Source organism: Pipistrellus kuhlii, unplaced genomic scaffold (genome assembly GCF_014108245.1).
Source record: "Pipistrellus kuhlii isolate mPipKuh1 unplaced genomic scaffold, mPipKuh1.p scaffold_m20_p_10, whole genome shotgun sequence".
NCBI classification, from domain to species: domain Eukaryota; kingdom Metazoa; phylum Chordata; class Mammalia; order Chiroptera; family Vespertilionidae; genus Pipistrellus; species Pipistrellus kuhlii.
The window spans coordinates 49,535,747-49,553,007 of record NW_023425405.1 but is presented as its reverse complement, the minus strand read 5'-3'; the positions used below and the strand labels follow the sequence as shown (position 1 = coordinate 49,553,007).

The 17,261-nt window shown below is 34.0% G+C and overlaps 1 protein-coding gene across 3 annotated transcripts in view; it reads left to right on the top strand.

The window, feature by feature from the left end:
• ORC5 (origin recognition complex subunit 5) overlaps positions 1–17,261 on the top strand; it is a 46,557-nt gene that overhangs the window by 13,104 nt on the left and 16,192 nt on the right. For all 3 annotated transcript variants that reach the window (XM_036429659.2, XM_036429661.2, XM_045578531.1), the window contains exons 6-12: positions 1,405–1,535; positions 5,052–5,100; positions 5,181–5,271; positions 8,279–8,331; positions 10,947–11,059; positions 11,823–11,870; positions 12,921–13,031. In XM_036429659.2, coding sequence (XP_036285552.1) covers positions 1,405–1,535; positions 5,052–5,100; positions 5,181–5,271; positions 8,279–8,331; positions 10,947–11,059; positions 11,823–11,870; positions 12,921–13,031 — 596 coding nt within the window. The remainder of the gene's footprint in view (positions 1–1,404; positions 1,536–5,051; positions 5,101–5,180; positions 5,272–8,278; positions 8,332–10,946; positions 11,060–11,822; positions 11,871–12,920; positions 13,032–17,261) is intronic.

Below are 17,261 nucleotides of genomic sequence, written 5' to 3'. Positions count from 1 at the left end.
AAGAACAGCAACAAAAAACTATCTCCTGTGTTAACTAATTAACTGAGATTTTTTAAAAAAAAGAAACCCAAAATAGGCTAGTAGCTCTGCAGTTGAGCTTTGACCTGTGAACCAGGAGGTCTCGTTCAGTTGTGGGTTTAATCCCCAGTGTGGGGCATGCAGGAGGCAGCCAATCAATGATTCTCTGTAATCATTGATGTTTCTATTTCTCCCTCATCTTCCTCTCTGAAGTTAATAAAAATATATTTTTTAAAATAACCCCAAAATAGGTTCAAGGAGCCCTTATTTTCAATAGGTTCTCTCTCTCCTCTCTCTCTCTCTCTCTCTTTTTTTTTTTTTTATAAATATATTTTTTATTGATTTTTTTACAGAGAGGAAGAGGGAGGGATAGAGAGTTAGAAACATCAATGAGAAAGATCATTGATCAGCTGCCTCTGGGGAAGTGCCCCCAACCAAGGTACATGCCCCTGACCGGAATCGAACCTGGGACCCTTCAGTCTGCAGGCCGACGCTCTATCCACTGAGCCAAACTGGTTTCGGCTCAATAGGTTCTCTTTCATGAAAATCACAAAATGAGAAATGGATAGGAAGAAAAGAATAAATCAAAAGTATTTAATTAAAAAGTTTTTTTTGTAGCTATGTCATCACTGAAGTTAAATTTTTTTCATGACCCATTTAGCCTTCAGTATTGAAAAATTATTTAGAAATTTAAGATTATAAAAAAATCCTGGTTTTCTACATCATAGTGAAGTTGGATTAAAGTATGGTATAATGAATTATAGAATTTAATTAAAATTTTAAAACATGAAAAGATATAAAGTAGCATAAATGGAGAGAATTTAAAGTCATAATTAAATAACTAAAGTGATTTTGACAATTTTAAAGTGTGAGATAATAGATTTTTAAGAAATATATAAAAACCAGAGCTAAATTTAATCTGATTATTAAATTCAAGTGCCTTTTACCAGTACATTGAATTTTTTTAAGCAAAAATACCATAATCACACAAAAAGGCTTTCAGAGAGGAAGCATTAATTGATAAGTCAAGTTGGAGTTAGAATAAGTAAGCATGGAAACAGGGCAGGAAGATATACTTAATAGGCAGAAAAAGAAAGTAGAATCTATATTATTTTTTGTCTCTGATAATGATTTTGCCAGTAATAAGGATCTTAAAATTTTCTTTAGATGTCACTGTTTAATATTTGTGTTAAGCAACATTTAATTTTTTTTAGAACATTAGATTTATAATTGTTTTTACCTCAGTTTCAACTTTTGTATTACTTAAGTCTTTTGATAGTTTTATTCTTTAATTATTGCTATTTTAAACTTTGTTATAAAATGCTGGAAGATATAAATAGGGTGCTTATATTAATCATTCTACGTTCATTTGTGTCCTGGGAATAGGGAACCTTCAAAAGATCCTGTCCCACGATCATCCTCCAGAGTATTCAGCTGATTTCTATGCTGCTTACATTAATATTCTTCTGGGAGTTTTCTACACTGTTTGCCGGGATTTGAAAGAGCTCAGACATCTGGTGAGTTAGCATTCTGCTTTAAAAAAAGTATGCCTTTTAATATTTTACCATGTAGAAATAATGTGGAATAGGTTGGAAGCTGACAATTTATTATGGAAATTTTGATTTGCCCTTTGAGACTAATACACCATAAAATGGAAGAAATCTGTGGATTACTACAAATTTTGAACCGATTAGAAAACTTTCATTTGTCTTTACTTAGGTCTTTTCACTTGGCCTTGGGAGTGTTTTTACCCCTTCTTTCTTTTTTTTTTAATTGTGGAAAATTTAAAATTCTGTTAAAATAAAAATGAAGAGTCAAAGAAAGGTATAAAACCTTAACAAACACTTAAAAAAATTTTTAAATTGATTTCAGAGAGGAAGAGAGAGGGGGAGACAGATAGGAACATCAGTGATGAGAGAAAATCATTGATTGGCTGCCTCCTTCAAGTCCCTACTGAGGATCGACCCCGAAACCCAGGCATGTGCCCTGATTGGGAATTGAACCGTGACTTCCTGATTCATAGATCGACACTCAACCACTGAGCCACACCAGCCAGGCAAATAAATATTTTTTTTAAATACAAATAATTTCTGAGAGCATCATTGATAATTGGTGAATCATTTTATAATAATAAAGTAGCATAACTGCTTTTTATAGCCAGGACCCAGCATTTCCTGGAGTTTTGATTTTATTTTTTAGCTCTCTCACACCTGTCCAATTCAAGGTAATCTCTGACTGCTTCAAATGGTATCATAACATTCTTAGATTCCAAATTTTTTCATCTATTTTTAAATTATTTTTTGATGAGGAAGAGGTTGTTCTGAAATGGTTGCAAATCTGTTCTTCAGCTATAAGTGGATTTATAAAGACGGTATATAATAATATGTTTTGGTACATAGTGGTTATTTTTGCTTATTTGCCATGTGATTGTAAAATAGAAAAAATGGTCCCTGAGAACTAAAATGAAAAAGATTGTAACATTTTGTGAATAAAGAGCCATGGTGTCTGGCTCGATAGCATATGATCACAAGCATTATACTATGTTACTTCTTAAATAAGATCCAGCCTTGGTTAAGTACTTCCTATGTGCCAGACAATGTTATGAACTTTTTTACCATTAGCTCAATTAATTTTTACAACAACCCTATGAAGGAAGGTACTGTCATGAATCCTCATTTTACAGATGAATAAACTTCTTCCTTTGCCAGCTCTGTGATCTTGACCAAATTACCTAACCTTTTTGAACATGAGTTTTTTCTTGTTAAGTATATACAATATAATACCCACTTCAAAGGAATTTTGTGAAATAAAAAGAAAGGAATACATATAAAATGCCTGATAACCTATTGGGGATCCATTGATTTTAGTTTGCTTTCTTTTGCTGAACAAAAGTCTGTGGGCTTAAAAATAGATTGAGATTGGCAAAAACATAAACCAGAGCCCAAGTATGGAGACTGCTAATACCTGCTTTAGGTTTGTATCAGAGATTGAAGTCATATAAAGTCTGAGGCAGAAGAGCTGTCATCCTATTGACTGTCAGAGTTAATCTAGCTGGGTGAATGGGTGTCCTTCACCAATCTTTTATAGTCTTATTAGAGGCCCAGTGTATGAGATCCATGCATGGGTAGGTTCCTAGTGGCTGCTAGCTGCCAGCCGGGGCCTTCCTTCATTGTGTATCGCCCCCTAGTGGTCAGCACACATCATAGTGAGTGATTGAATCCCTGATCAGTTAAACTCCCGAGGGGACACTTTGCATATTAGGCTTTTATATAGATAGGTAGATACTGATTGCTTTATGGATGAGGATGACTTTTTCACAGATAAGAGCTGTTCTTTGGTTATGGGTACTTAAGGGAGTGGTGGAGTGTTTAATTAGGACAAATAATCTAGTTAGTTTTATATTTCTTTTATTTTTTTCTTAGCTTTCCTTAGCTTTCTTATACTATACCTGAAGAAAAGCACAGAAATCATAAATATGTATCCCAATGAATTATCACAAAGCAAAACCACTTCTGTAAACATAATCCAGGTCAAACAGTAGAAAATTACCGGCATCTCAGGAGCCTACTTGAAGCAATCTTTCCTCCTGAAGTAATAACTATTTTTACTTCTAATTTCAAAGATTAGGTTTGTTTTTTAACTTTCTTTAAATGAAAACATACAGCATATGTTTGTTTGTTTTTTGTTTTTTTGGTTTGGAGGTAAATTTCCAGAACATCTCAGATCTACAATCATAAATTCAGGCAGTAGAATCTCTGTGTGCCTGTAGGCAAATTATATTTTGCTTCTCTTCCTTTAGCTGACAAATGAGCATAATGAAAGTTTAGTTGTCAGGAATGAGGTAACAGATGGCCATAATTAGCTGTTGATAATTACTCTCCCTCTGTTATTATTAGGAATACTAATGTTCCCTGAGCAATTGGTCATTTTTTAATAAAGTTGTGCCTCTCCTCCCCTCCCTTTACATTGATGAGATTAGTTAAGAGTAAATTATATACTTAAGTGGTTATGAATAATGGGCAGCTATATGGGAGAATGTACAATGGTTGTGAAAATTTATAATATAAAAAATCATCTAAAACTATTTCTGCTTGGGCTTTGGAATTATTTTTGTGATTTTGTTAATAGTTTTTTTATACATATTTTTACTCTGTGGGTAGTTTAATATACCAGTGGGCTTGAATTTAGATTTGTGCATAACCCTAATACAATTAACTAGGAATTTGCCTATATTTGAGGATTAACTTAAGAGAAGTGGGCATAATATTGGAGAGCATATTTGAATGCTAATAGTCAAAGTTGTGAAAAGTATTTTGTATTTGACAAATATTTTGTTTTTTAAACTTCCACTTGTTAGTAAGGTCTCACTTTTATAGATATATTTAAATACAGAGACTGTGTTTGGACAATTACATTTACTCAATTTGCTTAAACTACCATTTAGTAGAATTCAATGTTGATTCATGGAAAACTACTAAGTGATTATAATTAATTACTGCTTCTCAGACTTTAGGATACATAGAATTCCTAGTCAGATTGTTAAAACATTGATTCCTGGGTCTCATCCTCAGGATTCTGACCAAGTGTGCCTGAGAGGATGCTAAGAACTTGGATTTGTAACAATTTCAGGCAGTGCTGGCAGTCAAAATAGTTTGAGTTTTACTTCACTAGATGTTTAATTTGTGAGAATGATCAGACGTTGGAAAATAACAGGTTAATCCTTTGGGCTAGGGGTATTTTATTTGTGTTTTATGTTCCTTTGTAACATTATTATGACCTAAAATTACAAATTATGTTTTGTTGTGTTACTTTATATCTAGGGGCTAGTAGGCAGGATTTTGCCACTTAAGGAATATTTTTCATATTGTTTTACTACTGTTATTGATGTTTGCTGTTTTATTGTAGTAATAAGCTTGAATAACATTTTCCTGAGAAATTAGATCACAATAAAATTTGCTGGAATAGTTTAAGAGTTTTACGTGAAAAATAATTCCTAATTGTGGTCGATAACTACTATTTTTCTTTGTTTATAGGCAGTACTTAATTTTCCTAAATATTGTGAACCTGTGGTTAAAGGAGAAGGTAACTATATAATTTTATCTATCATCTTTAAAAAATTTTTTATAAGCTCTGAATTATTGAAATTTTCTTCATTTTGGTAGCAAGTGAACGTGATACTCGCAAACTCTGGAGAAATATCGAACCTCATTTGAAGAAAGCCATGCAGACTGTTTATCTCAGGGAAATATCAAGGTAATTTTTTGTTTAATATGTTTACATCTTTTTTTTTTTTTTTTTTTGGTTAGTTATTGTACAGTTTTCCTTTACCTTCTTCACATTGGAAAAAACTGGAGGTTTGAATTAAATTCTTGTTGTTTGGGCTAGGAAGACAATTTTTAACCAGTATGCTACACACCTTGGAACAATTGCAAAATGTAAAATATCTGGGTAGGTACAGGGCAATCAGTTTTAGCCTTTTAAAAATATATTTATGTGGAATATTTGAATGGGAGCATGAAAATTTGATTATTAAAGAAATATGTGAATCAAATCATAAATCTACATTTGTCTTTTATTAGAATGTCATGGTAATGAAACTGCTCAGGTGATATGGTGGCACATAGTACAGTGGGAAGAACATGGTTTTGATTTCCAACTAAACCATGTCTGAGCAATTGACTTAAAAATGCCAGTCTTGCCCAGCCTACATGGTTCAGTGATTGAGTGCCGACCTATGAACCAAGAGGTCATGGTTTGATTCCCTTTCTCACACCCATCTTTATCCCTTTCACTCTTTTTCTAACCACATAGAATTTTTTATCCTTTGTGTATATATATATATATAAAAATATTCGTTGATTCTACCGCTTAGAGTAGGGGTGTCGAACTCAATCAGAGAAGGGGCCAAAATCTAAAATCTAGCTTAAATCGCGGGCCGAATGGTTTACTGAACAGTCATAAACTGTCATTGTGATGGAAACGCAGTGGAGTGCAGTGATGACAGCGCGGTGCGGGCCACATTGCAAGGCCTGGCGGGACGGATTTGGCCCGCTGGCCTTGTGTTTGACACATGTGGCTTAGAGGCTTGCAGCCTTTGCAAATTAGTTAACCTCTTTGACTCAGTTTTGCCATTTGTAAAAAAAGAAAAGAAATACAGTTTGTGAGTAATAAAGGAGACATGTTAAGAGCTGGGTTCATAGTAAAAATTTAGTAAATATTATAGTCTCTTCTTTTCCCATTAAAGATGGTCAGTTTTTCACTGGTTGTCCTTTGAGAGTTAAATAACATTAAATGGGTAATTACTATATAAGAAGACCTTATGGCTTTAAACTATCTCAAAGGAATGTGAAAATGCCTTCTAAAGTAAGGTAGAAGAAATGCTCTATTTTGAAAGTCAGCTTGTTAGACTAGGTTTGCTCTTCACATAGGTTACTATAGTAGCTTATCAAAATATACCACTTGCTGTATTCCCAGAATTTTCATCTATGCTTATAGATTTGAAAAAATATATATGTTGACTTAATATATTTAATTGTTCTGATCTGGCATTTACTTTCAAATTAGCATTTTAAGAGCTTTGTAAGAGATTTAGAGCTGGAGAGGGTCTTTACACAGATCATAGCATTTAATTACCTTTTTTTTTGGTCACCTGAGGACATGCCTTTTTTACGAGGAGGAGGAGGGAGTGCTAGAGAAAGAGATGGTTAGATTGCCTCCCACACCCTTCCCAACTTGGGATAGAACTGGTACCTTTCTTTGTATGGCACAACGCTCCAACCAACTGAGCCACACTGGCCAGGGCTGGCCTTATTTTTTTATGAGAAAGTTATTGAATTATTCAAGATCATACAGCTAAAGCTTTGGTCTAATAGGACAGTCTTTACTCTGTGTTGTGTTCCTTATGAATTTGATTTGACATAGCTTAATTATTGCATAATCTTAATATTTGGGGCTGTTGAATAGTTTTCATTACAAGTAAGATCATTGAAATACCATGAACTCTTTTGACATCTTCAAGGATTCAGTTCTTAGCTCCAGTACTGACTGATTGGTTATCTTGGGGCAACTTAACTTGTGGGCCTCAGTTTTCTGATATAGGGATCCTTATTGTAACACATTACGGACAGATCATGAGAATTTGCATGTTTTCTGTTCTAAGACTTGTGGACAATCACGAGAATTATTTTTTCAAAAAATGTATTTCATTTTATTTATTTATTTATTTTTAATATATTTTATTGACTTTTTACAGAGAGGAATGGAGAAGGATAGAGTTAGAAACATCGATGAGAGAGAAACATCAATCAGCTGCCTCCTGCACACCCCCACTGGACATGTGCCTGCAACCAAGATACATGCTTTTGACCAGAATCAAACCTGGGACTCTTCAGTCCTCAAGCCGATGCACTAGCCACTCAGCCAAACCGGTTAAGGCATGAGAATTCTTTAAAAAGATATTAGTTTGTAAGAACATGTAATAAATAACTTCAAAATGCAATGGGTATTTAATTTTAAAGCGTGCATTTAACATTCTGTTGTACTCGTTCAATAGAAACTTTTCTGGCCCCTGGCTAAAGCTATCAATAAAACTACTGGTCCTCAATGTGTTAAGAGATTGATACTGAGTTTAGAAATTGTGTATAACAATTTTATTTCATATGGTAACTGGAACATTGGGAGTTTTATTGAATGACAGATGATATTATTTATTTGTTGGTACTTTTTGGTAGCTTTACAATGGTGATCAGAGGAAAAGAGATTTTAAAAAATTAACATTTGGGTATCTATCTATCTATCTATCTATCTATATATAAAAGCCTAATATGCAAATTGTCCCCTTAGGGGTTTGACAGGGAGACTGGGAGTTTGATCACTCTCTATGACGTGTGCTGACCACCAGGGGGAGGTGTGGAATGAAGGGAGGCACTTGCCTGCAGCTGGCATCCAGGGAAGGGAGGCCCCAGCTGGCAACCGGAAGGCTCTAATGGCCCTGATCGCCAGCCAGGCCTAGGCACCCTACGCATGATTAAATTTGGTGCACTGGGCCTCTAGTTGATAAATAAGATACATTGTTCTAATAAACACTTCATGATTCTGTAGAGTATAAACATGTATATTGCATATATATATATTGTCTTGTTTATAGGGAAATTGAATCTACTTTGTCAATAAGTAAGTTTTAGTTTTTCTAGGACTCTGTTTTAAGTATGGTATTTTGATGTAGTATTTTTTCTACCCCTTATTTTATATTTTCATTTAGTTCACAATGGGAAAAGCTACAGCAAGATGACCAAGATCCAGGACAACTGGAAGGTATCAAGGAAGTATTGAGACAGTTACCAGAAACCCTATTTTATTACTAATAATCAAGATGCTAAAGTTAATACCACAGTTAAAGTTATTTCTTAAGCTATAGTGATATTTTAATTCATTTTCTTTTAAGTGAAACTCTGTTTTAAATAGAGGAAGTAGAGTTTGTATACCAGTTTTCTGATCGTTTGATTGTATCATGTGAAAATCAAGAAGTTTTTATTTTATTAAATCTTTTGTTAAAACAATTACATTACATAATTTCATCTCAGTATGTATTTCATGAGTTTTATAGAATAAAATTCAATTTTCTGTTAACTCAGTTGTAGGATACATTTCAGTTGACTATGTTTTAAAAGCTTTGTGCTTTTGTTTTCTTTAAATAAATTATTACTTTGGATTTATCCCAATAGAACAGCTTTTACTTAAAAAATAAGCAGATATCTAAAATATTATTTAAAAATAGATCAGTGTTTATTGGTTGGGGCAACTGGTGTGAAATGAAGTTGAGCTGAGATTCTGTTTTGTCAGTTTTGGTTTCTCAGTGCTCCTGATGCTATACACGTGATTTTTAATTGTGTGTTGTAATGGAAAGAAATAGATGTGAGAATTAGAAAATATGCAATAATTGGTTGACTGTGTGATCTTGTGCTCAATTTAGAGTCCTCATCTAAAATGGGAAGAATATCTAGCTTTAAGTTACAGCAAATTAAGAGATGCGTAGGTGTGTCTGACATATACTATATTTTCATAAACTATCAGCTTTCTTATTTCCTTGTAAAAATCAATGCTGCTTGAGTGACCCATTTGTTTTATTTATCCATTCATTCAATTATTTCATTTGTGAAAGGCACTCAGATTCAAAAAGAAAGAAAAAAAATTAGACATGGCTCCTTCAGTGAACAATATAGCTTGTTAAAGAAATATAATTTTAGTATAATAACTTTAATTCCTATATAATAAAAGCCCAAATATGCAAATTGACCAAATGGCAGAACCACTGGTGGAATGACCAGTTGCTATGATGGGTACTAACTATCAGAGGGCAGGTGCTTAACTCAGGAGCTCCCCCCAGCCCGTAGGCCCCAGGCCAGCCAAGGCAGGTACCAGTGGGGAGGGGGACCTGCAGATAGGTCACCCTGCAGATAGGCCCTGATCACTGTCCAGATCTAGGGCCCCTACCCATGAATGAATTTTGTGCATTGGTCCTCTAGCCCAGTGTTTTTCAACCTTTTTTGGGCAAAGGCACACTTGTTTCATGAAAAAAATCACGAGGCACACCACCATTAGAAAATGTTAAAAAATTTAACTCTGTGCCTATATTGACTATATATAAAGTAATTCTCTTGAATAGGAATCAAATAAACACAAAGAAAGTATTTTATAATTACTTTATTATGAAATATTAAGTAAACAAAATAGTGAAAAATTATAAAATTCTTGTCTTGTCTGCACCTACGGCACACCAGGCAACATCTCGTGCCGCAGAACAGCGGTTGAAAAACGCTGCTCTAGCCTATATAATAAAAACCTAAGAGACCATTATGGTGGAACGACCGGTTGCTATGATGTGCACTGACACACCAGGGTAAGACGCTCATTGCAAGAGCTGTCCCTGGTGTCAGTGCATTCCCACAGGGGGAATGCCACTCAGCCAGAAGCCGGGCTCATGGCTGGTGAGCTAGCTGCCACAGCAGGAGCCTCTCCCGACTCCGTGGCAGCACTACTGAGTGGTGGCAGCAGGCACAGCTGGCTGGGATGAGCACAAGTGGTGCAGCGCCCGGCCCCAGTTCAGGCTCCTCCCTGACTGCCTGCCACCTGGCACACTGCTACATCCCTCAGGGGATCCCAGACTGCAAGAGGGATGTCTGCCTGCCAGCTTAGGCCCTATCCTGCTGCTTTTCTCTGTAGAAGGCAGTCCGTCTGAACAACTCAGTGACTCAGAGAAGTGCAGGGAACTCAGGTTGGGCCTGCCTCTGCACTTGACTCATCCACTTGATGGTGTTCACAGGACAGACCGTGGTGGCCCAGCCCATGCACATGCAGCAGTTGCTGAAGCTCAAGCAGCAGGCTCTGCAGCAGCAGAAGGCCATTCAGCCACAACTCGGCTGGCGGACATCCCCTGAGGGGTCCCAGACAAAGAGGGCACAGGGTGGGCTGAGGGGAACCTTCTACCCCCAGTGCACGAATTTTATGCACTTGGCCCATAGTGTAATTATAAGTAATAATTACAGGTATAAAGTTATGTGGACCATAAGTGAAAAATACACACACACGAACAAACTAGGAATTCAGAGTAGAGAGATTTTTCTATTTTGGTGTGATAGAGGAGCATCAAGGGAAGGTTTAATGGAAAGTGTGGCTTTGAAGGCCAGGTTGGGTAGCATTAGACCAGAATAGAAGAAACCAAACAAAAATAATAGAATGAGGAAAGCATATTGATGATAATGTTTACTACCACCACCATTATTATCATGGCACTTTAAGCTCAAGGCGTAGGTTATTTTGACTAAATAATGTGATATGAAAGTAAAAAGATAAGTGAGAAAATATAAGAGGTACTTAAAATCTAATGTTAGCCTATTAAACACCTTCATAAAAGTTATTTTGTTGTGTAGGTCTCTCAGCATATACTCATGTGGAACTTCCTTATTACTCTAAGTTTATTTTAATTGCTGCATACCTTGCTTCATATAATCCATCAAGAACCGACAAGAGGTTTTTCCTTAAGGTAACAATTACTTCTTTTTACTTTATTTTTGAAGATCCCATGAATAGTTTGAAATTTCTCAATCATTAAATTTCTAAGGATGAGAGTTTAGAATAAGAGATTGCTAAATAAGTATTTAGGATTCATCCTCTAAGGCTTTAAATTAAGATCAAAACCTGAATGGGAAGAATAGTTTCAAGGAAGAGCTCAGGTATATCTTAGGTGATAATGCTAGACTTTAAAAGTGCATAAGGTTTTGTTTAAAGTATGAGAGATGGGAATAATTTTAAGGATACTAACTTTTTTATTCTGAAGCTCCTGCTGTAGTGTCATGCATTCATATATCATTATCTAGAATAGTCAGGAACCTCTTCTGCATATACGTTAGGTGAATAAATCTGATTTTAGAATTATTTTCTTTTTGAAAAAATATGCAATTTTATTTATTATTAAAAGTACTTGTAATAAACATGTATTTATTTATTTTTTACTACCTCTCCCACCTTTTGTTTCATGAGGACAAGAACCACATTAAGTTCTTTTAGGAAGTATCACTATTTTATTTTAAAAGCTTTTTCTTGACATACCAAAGTAACCTATACATGCGAAATCTAAGTCAAATCAAGGCTAGTAGAATAATTAGGTGGGCAAGTAGAATAAAAAAAAAAAGCCTAAGATACCTAAATTATTGTTATCTGTGCCATGTTTTAAACAAATTATGTTTTCTGTTTTTATGAAATACTATCTTTATTTTAATCTTAATAATCATTTTCTTTAATTGTAGCATCATGGGAAAATCAAGAAAACCAATTTTCTAAAGAAACATGAAAAGGTATTTTCATTTTAATTTCTCTAATGGGAAAAACTCATGAATTTAGGACACTATGGGGAGTGGATAAATTCATGCCTTTATTAGTCATGTGGATATAAGAAGTTACTTGTATTGCTTTGGTATCATTATAATATTGTACTAATATTCTCTTATGCTGAATACAGTGATTGAAGGACACATTCAAGGGAGTTATTATTAGGGATAAAAAAAGTCTGTGTTCTAAATTTATATTTTCTCTAGCTGCTTTAAATTCTTTTCTCCTTTTCCTTTTGTGTTTTTAAAGTTTCACTGTGGTTTGTCTGGGATTCTGGAGGAATATCCTCACTCACCAGTTCCCTAAGGGAAGGGAGCCCACCCATTTTCCTCTGTATCTCAGCACTTGGTGATATTTGATAGATGCTTATTTTAAAAATGAACAAATTTAATGAATGAAGAAAATGAAAGAATGAACAAAAAGCTAAGAATTTTACCTTTTAGACTAAATCACCAAGAAATATGAGGAGGGAGATTTATATGAGTCCTGCTGATGAGAGGACTGTGAAAGAGCTGGCACTTTAGACCATCTTTGTGGAATGAGTGGGTTTGTGCAAATCTAGGAAAAGAATGGTGTTGAGAGGGCATCTGCCATCATGAAGATGTCTCTAGTTCTAGATGAACTCTAGTTCTTCCGATGTTATTCTTAGAGATTTGACTTTTATAGTAATAGCCTCTTTTGTCTTTCATGTTGTTTGGTTATATACTATCTTGACAAATGACTTGGTTGTCACTTATCATCTGGTTACAACAGCAAAATAGGGGTGATATTTAGGACGAGGCTGGATGACTCGTGAATCCTTTAATATTTGTTGATGCTAAGACAGAAAATCTTGAAGAAAATGTAAGGATAAATCATGATTATATTAGATAAAGTTTTTGCATAGAGACTGCAAGCTGGATTTGTTAGCATCTTTGGGGAACTATAGGATATAAATATTGTGATACTGGGAATTTGTAGTACAAAGAGTGAGTCCTCTGCTTTAAGAAGAAAATATATTTTCTTTTTTCTTATAGACAAGCAATCATCTCCTCGGACCAAAACCATTTCCACTAGATAGATTATTAGCAATATTATATAGTATTGTGGACAGCAGAGTTGCTCCAACAGCAAATATATTTTCCCAGGTAAGCTTTGAAGCCTGTTATCTATCTTTATCTTCATGGAATTTTTCGGTAGAATAGTTGGTAGAATTCCAAGCATTTAGAGATTTAATCAGCATGAATAAGTAATATGGTCTAGGTAAGTAATTGAAAATTCCAGATCTTTAATGATATCACTGAATTTGCATATAGGTATAACCACATGATAAAACAGTTTAATTTTCTTGTTTTTTTAAGTTAAGGAATTTTTAAATTAAACGCTTATAATCTTGATGATTAAACAAAAGGCTTCATGATTATTGATGAAGTATAATATAAAAGTGTAATTTAATTAAAACAAATTTAAAAATTTTATTTGCAAGTAATATTCCTATTCCTCAAATATGCCCTTTTAGGTTGACATGCATTTTTTACAAAAATGCTCTCATCTTCAGTATTATTAAGTTCTCAAATTTTTCACTAGATGGCAGCAGTAGCATAAAAATAGGAACCATGAAATATTTAATAAAGTTAAGATTTTTTTAATTGCAGTTTAAAAAACTTATTAAAAATATAGTCATAGTACACATTTCTTTTTTCTTTTTTTTTTAAATTTCTTTACTGATTAAGGTATCAATATTTGTCCTCAAAGTACATTTCTTATATGGTCCAGAAAAACAATACTGATCTCACGGATATGAATGACTAGAGGAGAAAAAAAATGATGAGACTAGTATTTATTGAAAAACAAAGTCACCTGAGATATTGCAGTGTTGTTTATGTATAAGTTTTTAGGTTGAGAAATATGTAAATAATAGCATTTACATTCTTATTCACTGTAAATAAATTTGGTTCCTGAATGGATGTTAGACTTTGTAATCTAAAATCTGGTGGAAACTTTTAATTCTTCACTCAAAGGAGCCTTTGAGAACCAAATATATATGTTCTCATTTAACTCAACATTTAAGTTAGATAATTTTTATGTCAGCATTTATACAATAGAAAATTTTATATATCTTTACTGTGTTCTTGAGGAAAGGTAATGTAGTCAGTTATTAGGCTATGCATATAACTAGCTAAATAGGTAGGTAGATTGGCAGCCCTAATGCCAATAGTTTAAAAAACCCAATTCATTTTTAATCTGTATTGCAGAGAATTTTTTTTCAATATATGTTTTTAAAATGCTTTGTCTGAAAATAAAGTAATTTTTTAACCAAACTTTACATTTTATTAATAGCTTTCTTTATACAATACATACTTTTTAATGTTTATTTTTGCTGCTGCAATAACTATGAAATAGGCATTATGATTTTTATCTTAAGGAATTGAGGCTTGGAGAGTTTAAATGTTGTTGCCAATCAATGTGACACATGTAATTCTTTGAGAACTAAAGCCTGGGGAAGTAAGGTTCTCCTAAATAGAGCAGGAAGGCATTTGTATCACATGTGATTGTACCTCTCAGGTACCCACAATTATCTTCGTGGAGGATACAAAGAAGGATGGTCAATGTTTGTCCCTTTTAAAGAGCTTATAATTTATTGGAGGTGGGGGAGGGAAGGTGGTACAGATGTACATAAAAATAATGTAAATGAATGCTGTTAGTGCTGCTAAGAAATTTATAGCAGAGAGAGATTCTTCTGGATTGGGCATGAATATTGGAAGATGACTTCATAGAAAAGGTGAAAAATGGAGCTGGGTTATAGAGAATGAGTAGGGTTTTTCCATTTTTATTGTACAGAAATGAGAAAATGGGTAAATAAAACGGATAAAATTAGCCGACACCTTATTTCCAGTGGATAGAGTTTAGTAGACTAGAAGTTTTTGATGGGCACGAAGAGGACCAGGAAAACCCACGGCATCTTTGTGACCCACACACTGGTTTAGTTGAAAGTGGATTATGTTGTGGTAGTGGTAGCAGTCATTGTTACAATCTAGTAAGTAGTACTACTGCCACCATCATCCATTTTACCTTGCTTTTTGGTACCTTATATTGGTGGGCATTTTACATTTTATAGTCTTGTGACATACTAAATTAATCTTTAACAAAAAGGAACTGAAGCTCAGAATGCCTAAGAAATCTGCCCAAGGCCACATAGCAAATCACTGGTAGCATCCAGACTTGAAGATTTTTTGAGCAACAGACTTTGATTAGAGATGAACAGTGTCACCTGTCTTTGTTTTCAACACTGCTTATAATATAATTAAGAAACAGTGTACCCAAATACATCTTTATTTTTTAACCAACTTAAATTTTTCTACCTTAACAACTATGAAATTCTTTTCATCCATAAACTTAAAACAATTTTTATTCATCTTCTCATTAGCAGTAATCAAAATGATAAATTTTGTATATTTAAAACATGGCTTAAATGAATTTGTGTTCATTTGATATCATATCACTTCGGACTTGATCTTGCTTTATTTCCATTTGTGATACAAAGGGTGGGGGACTACAAATGGATGATGCATCTGACCCTAAAGTATCTGAGATAATCAGGTTACATATGTACTGTATGGAAGAACAAAATGTGACAGAAATCACATCCATAGGATGGGTAATTCTCTAATATGCCTTTTCTTTTTATTTCCATTGACTCCCAGTGACCTTTTCTGTTGTTCTCTGCTTTTATGCATCCATGAAAACCACTCTTGTCGATAGGAATAACAATTTGTATTTAACCTATTGCACATATAATTTTTTTAAGTGAAAAATAAAAGTGTGAAGTACTTACTTGATATGAACACTAGATGGCAATATTGTTACATTACAGCTTTAAGATAAACTAAGAACCTGTTAATACTGTTTTTGATATTTAGAAAAAGCTGTTTGTTAATTTAACACAATAGTTATTTGAATATAATAAAAATTATCTGGAGATATTTAATGGTATACATGTACGTGCTATACATGCTTTCTCAAATAAATAAATTGATAAGGTATTATGTTACATGAGTGTTTTCCATGTGGAGAAAAATTTTTCTTAATGGCTGTAATATGTTTATATGCAATGATTATTTTTTCTATTTATTTACTTTTTATCACCTGTTTTAAGGCTTTATTTTTTAGTGATATGCTATTATATAGCTTGGTTTACCAGTTACATAATTATTTATAACTAGAAACTTAGTGTATGAAAATTCATGCACTTGGGGTTCAGGGGGTCCTTCAGCTCTCTCACAGTCTGAGACCCCTTGGGGAATGCCCACCTGCCAGCTTAGACCCACTCCCTGGGGGATCAGGCCTAAGCTGGCAGTGAGATATCCCTCTGGCAGCCTGGGACCCCCTCGGGGGATGTGTGAATGCTGTCAGTTGGATATCCTTAGTGCTGCGGAGGAGGTGGGAGAGGCTCCCACCATCTCCACTGCTGCACTTGCAGCCATCAGCCTGACTCATGGCTGAGTGGAGTTCCCCCTGTGGGAGTGCACTGACCACCAGGGGACAGCTCCTGCATTGAGTGTCTGCCCCTTGCTGGTCAATGTGCATCATAGTAACTGGTCATTCCACCATTAGGGTCAATTTGCATATTACCTTTTTATTATATAGGATTTTTCACATAACAGTTTTATCAGATGTTTTATATATGTTCATTGAAGCAAATTCTCTTGAAGCAAAAGTTTATTTTCATTGCATTTCACTTAAATCTATTCTGTAATAAAGTTATAAAAATAGTAGTTTAAGGAATCTTTAAAGTTAATAAAATTGGAATTGAGAATAATAAATTAACAACATTATTAGTAATAGTATGAGGTTGGTATTCTTAATTTCAATGTTCTTTATTACATTTTTGAATAAGATTCTACTCATTAACTTTAGTCTCAATGAGTAAAAGAATATTAGTTCATTTAACATTTTACATTAGAATAATGGTCATATTTATTGAATTGAAATATGGTTTTTAAATTTTCTTAGACTTGTAAGAAAATTTAGCCTTATGCAATTTTAGTTTGTGGCTTATAGTTTGTGGCTTCCACTGCCCTTCATTTGTAGTGGTGTGGTTGCCAGGTTCTACCTTGTACTAGAGTTGTTAGTAGTGCATGTGTATATTTACTGGGAGGACATATATGCTGAAGGAACTGTTTTGAAGTGAATAAATAAAAGTAGGATTTTTCTCATTAGTAGTTCTGTGATTTGATAATATAGGTAGTTAAATGTCTTCTTCTGAGTAAAATAACCTTTTTCTTGAATGTTTCCTTCTGACATGTCTTGAACTTAGTGTTGTGAATGGAGCATGATTGTTTGATACCTATGTCATAGCTAAATTATGCTAATTATCC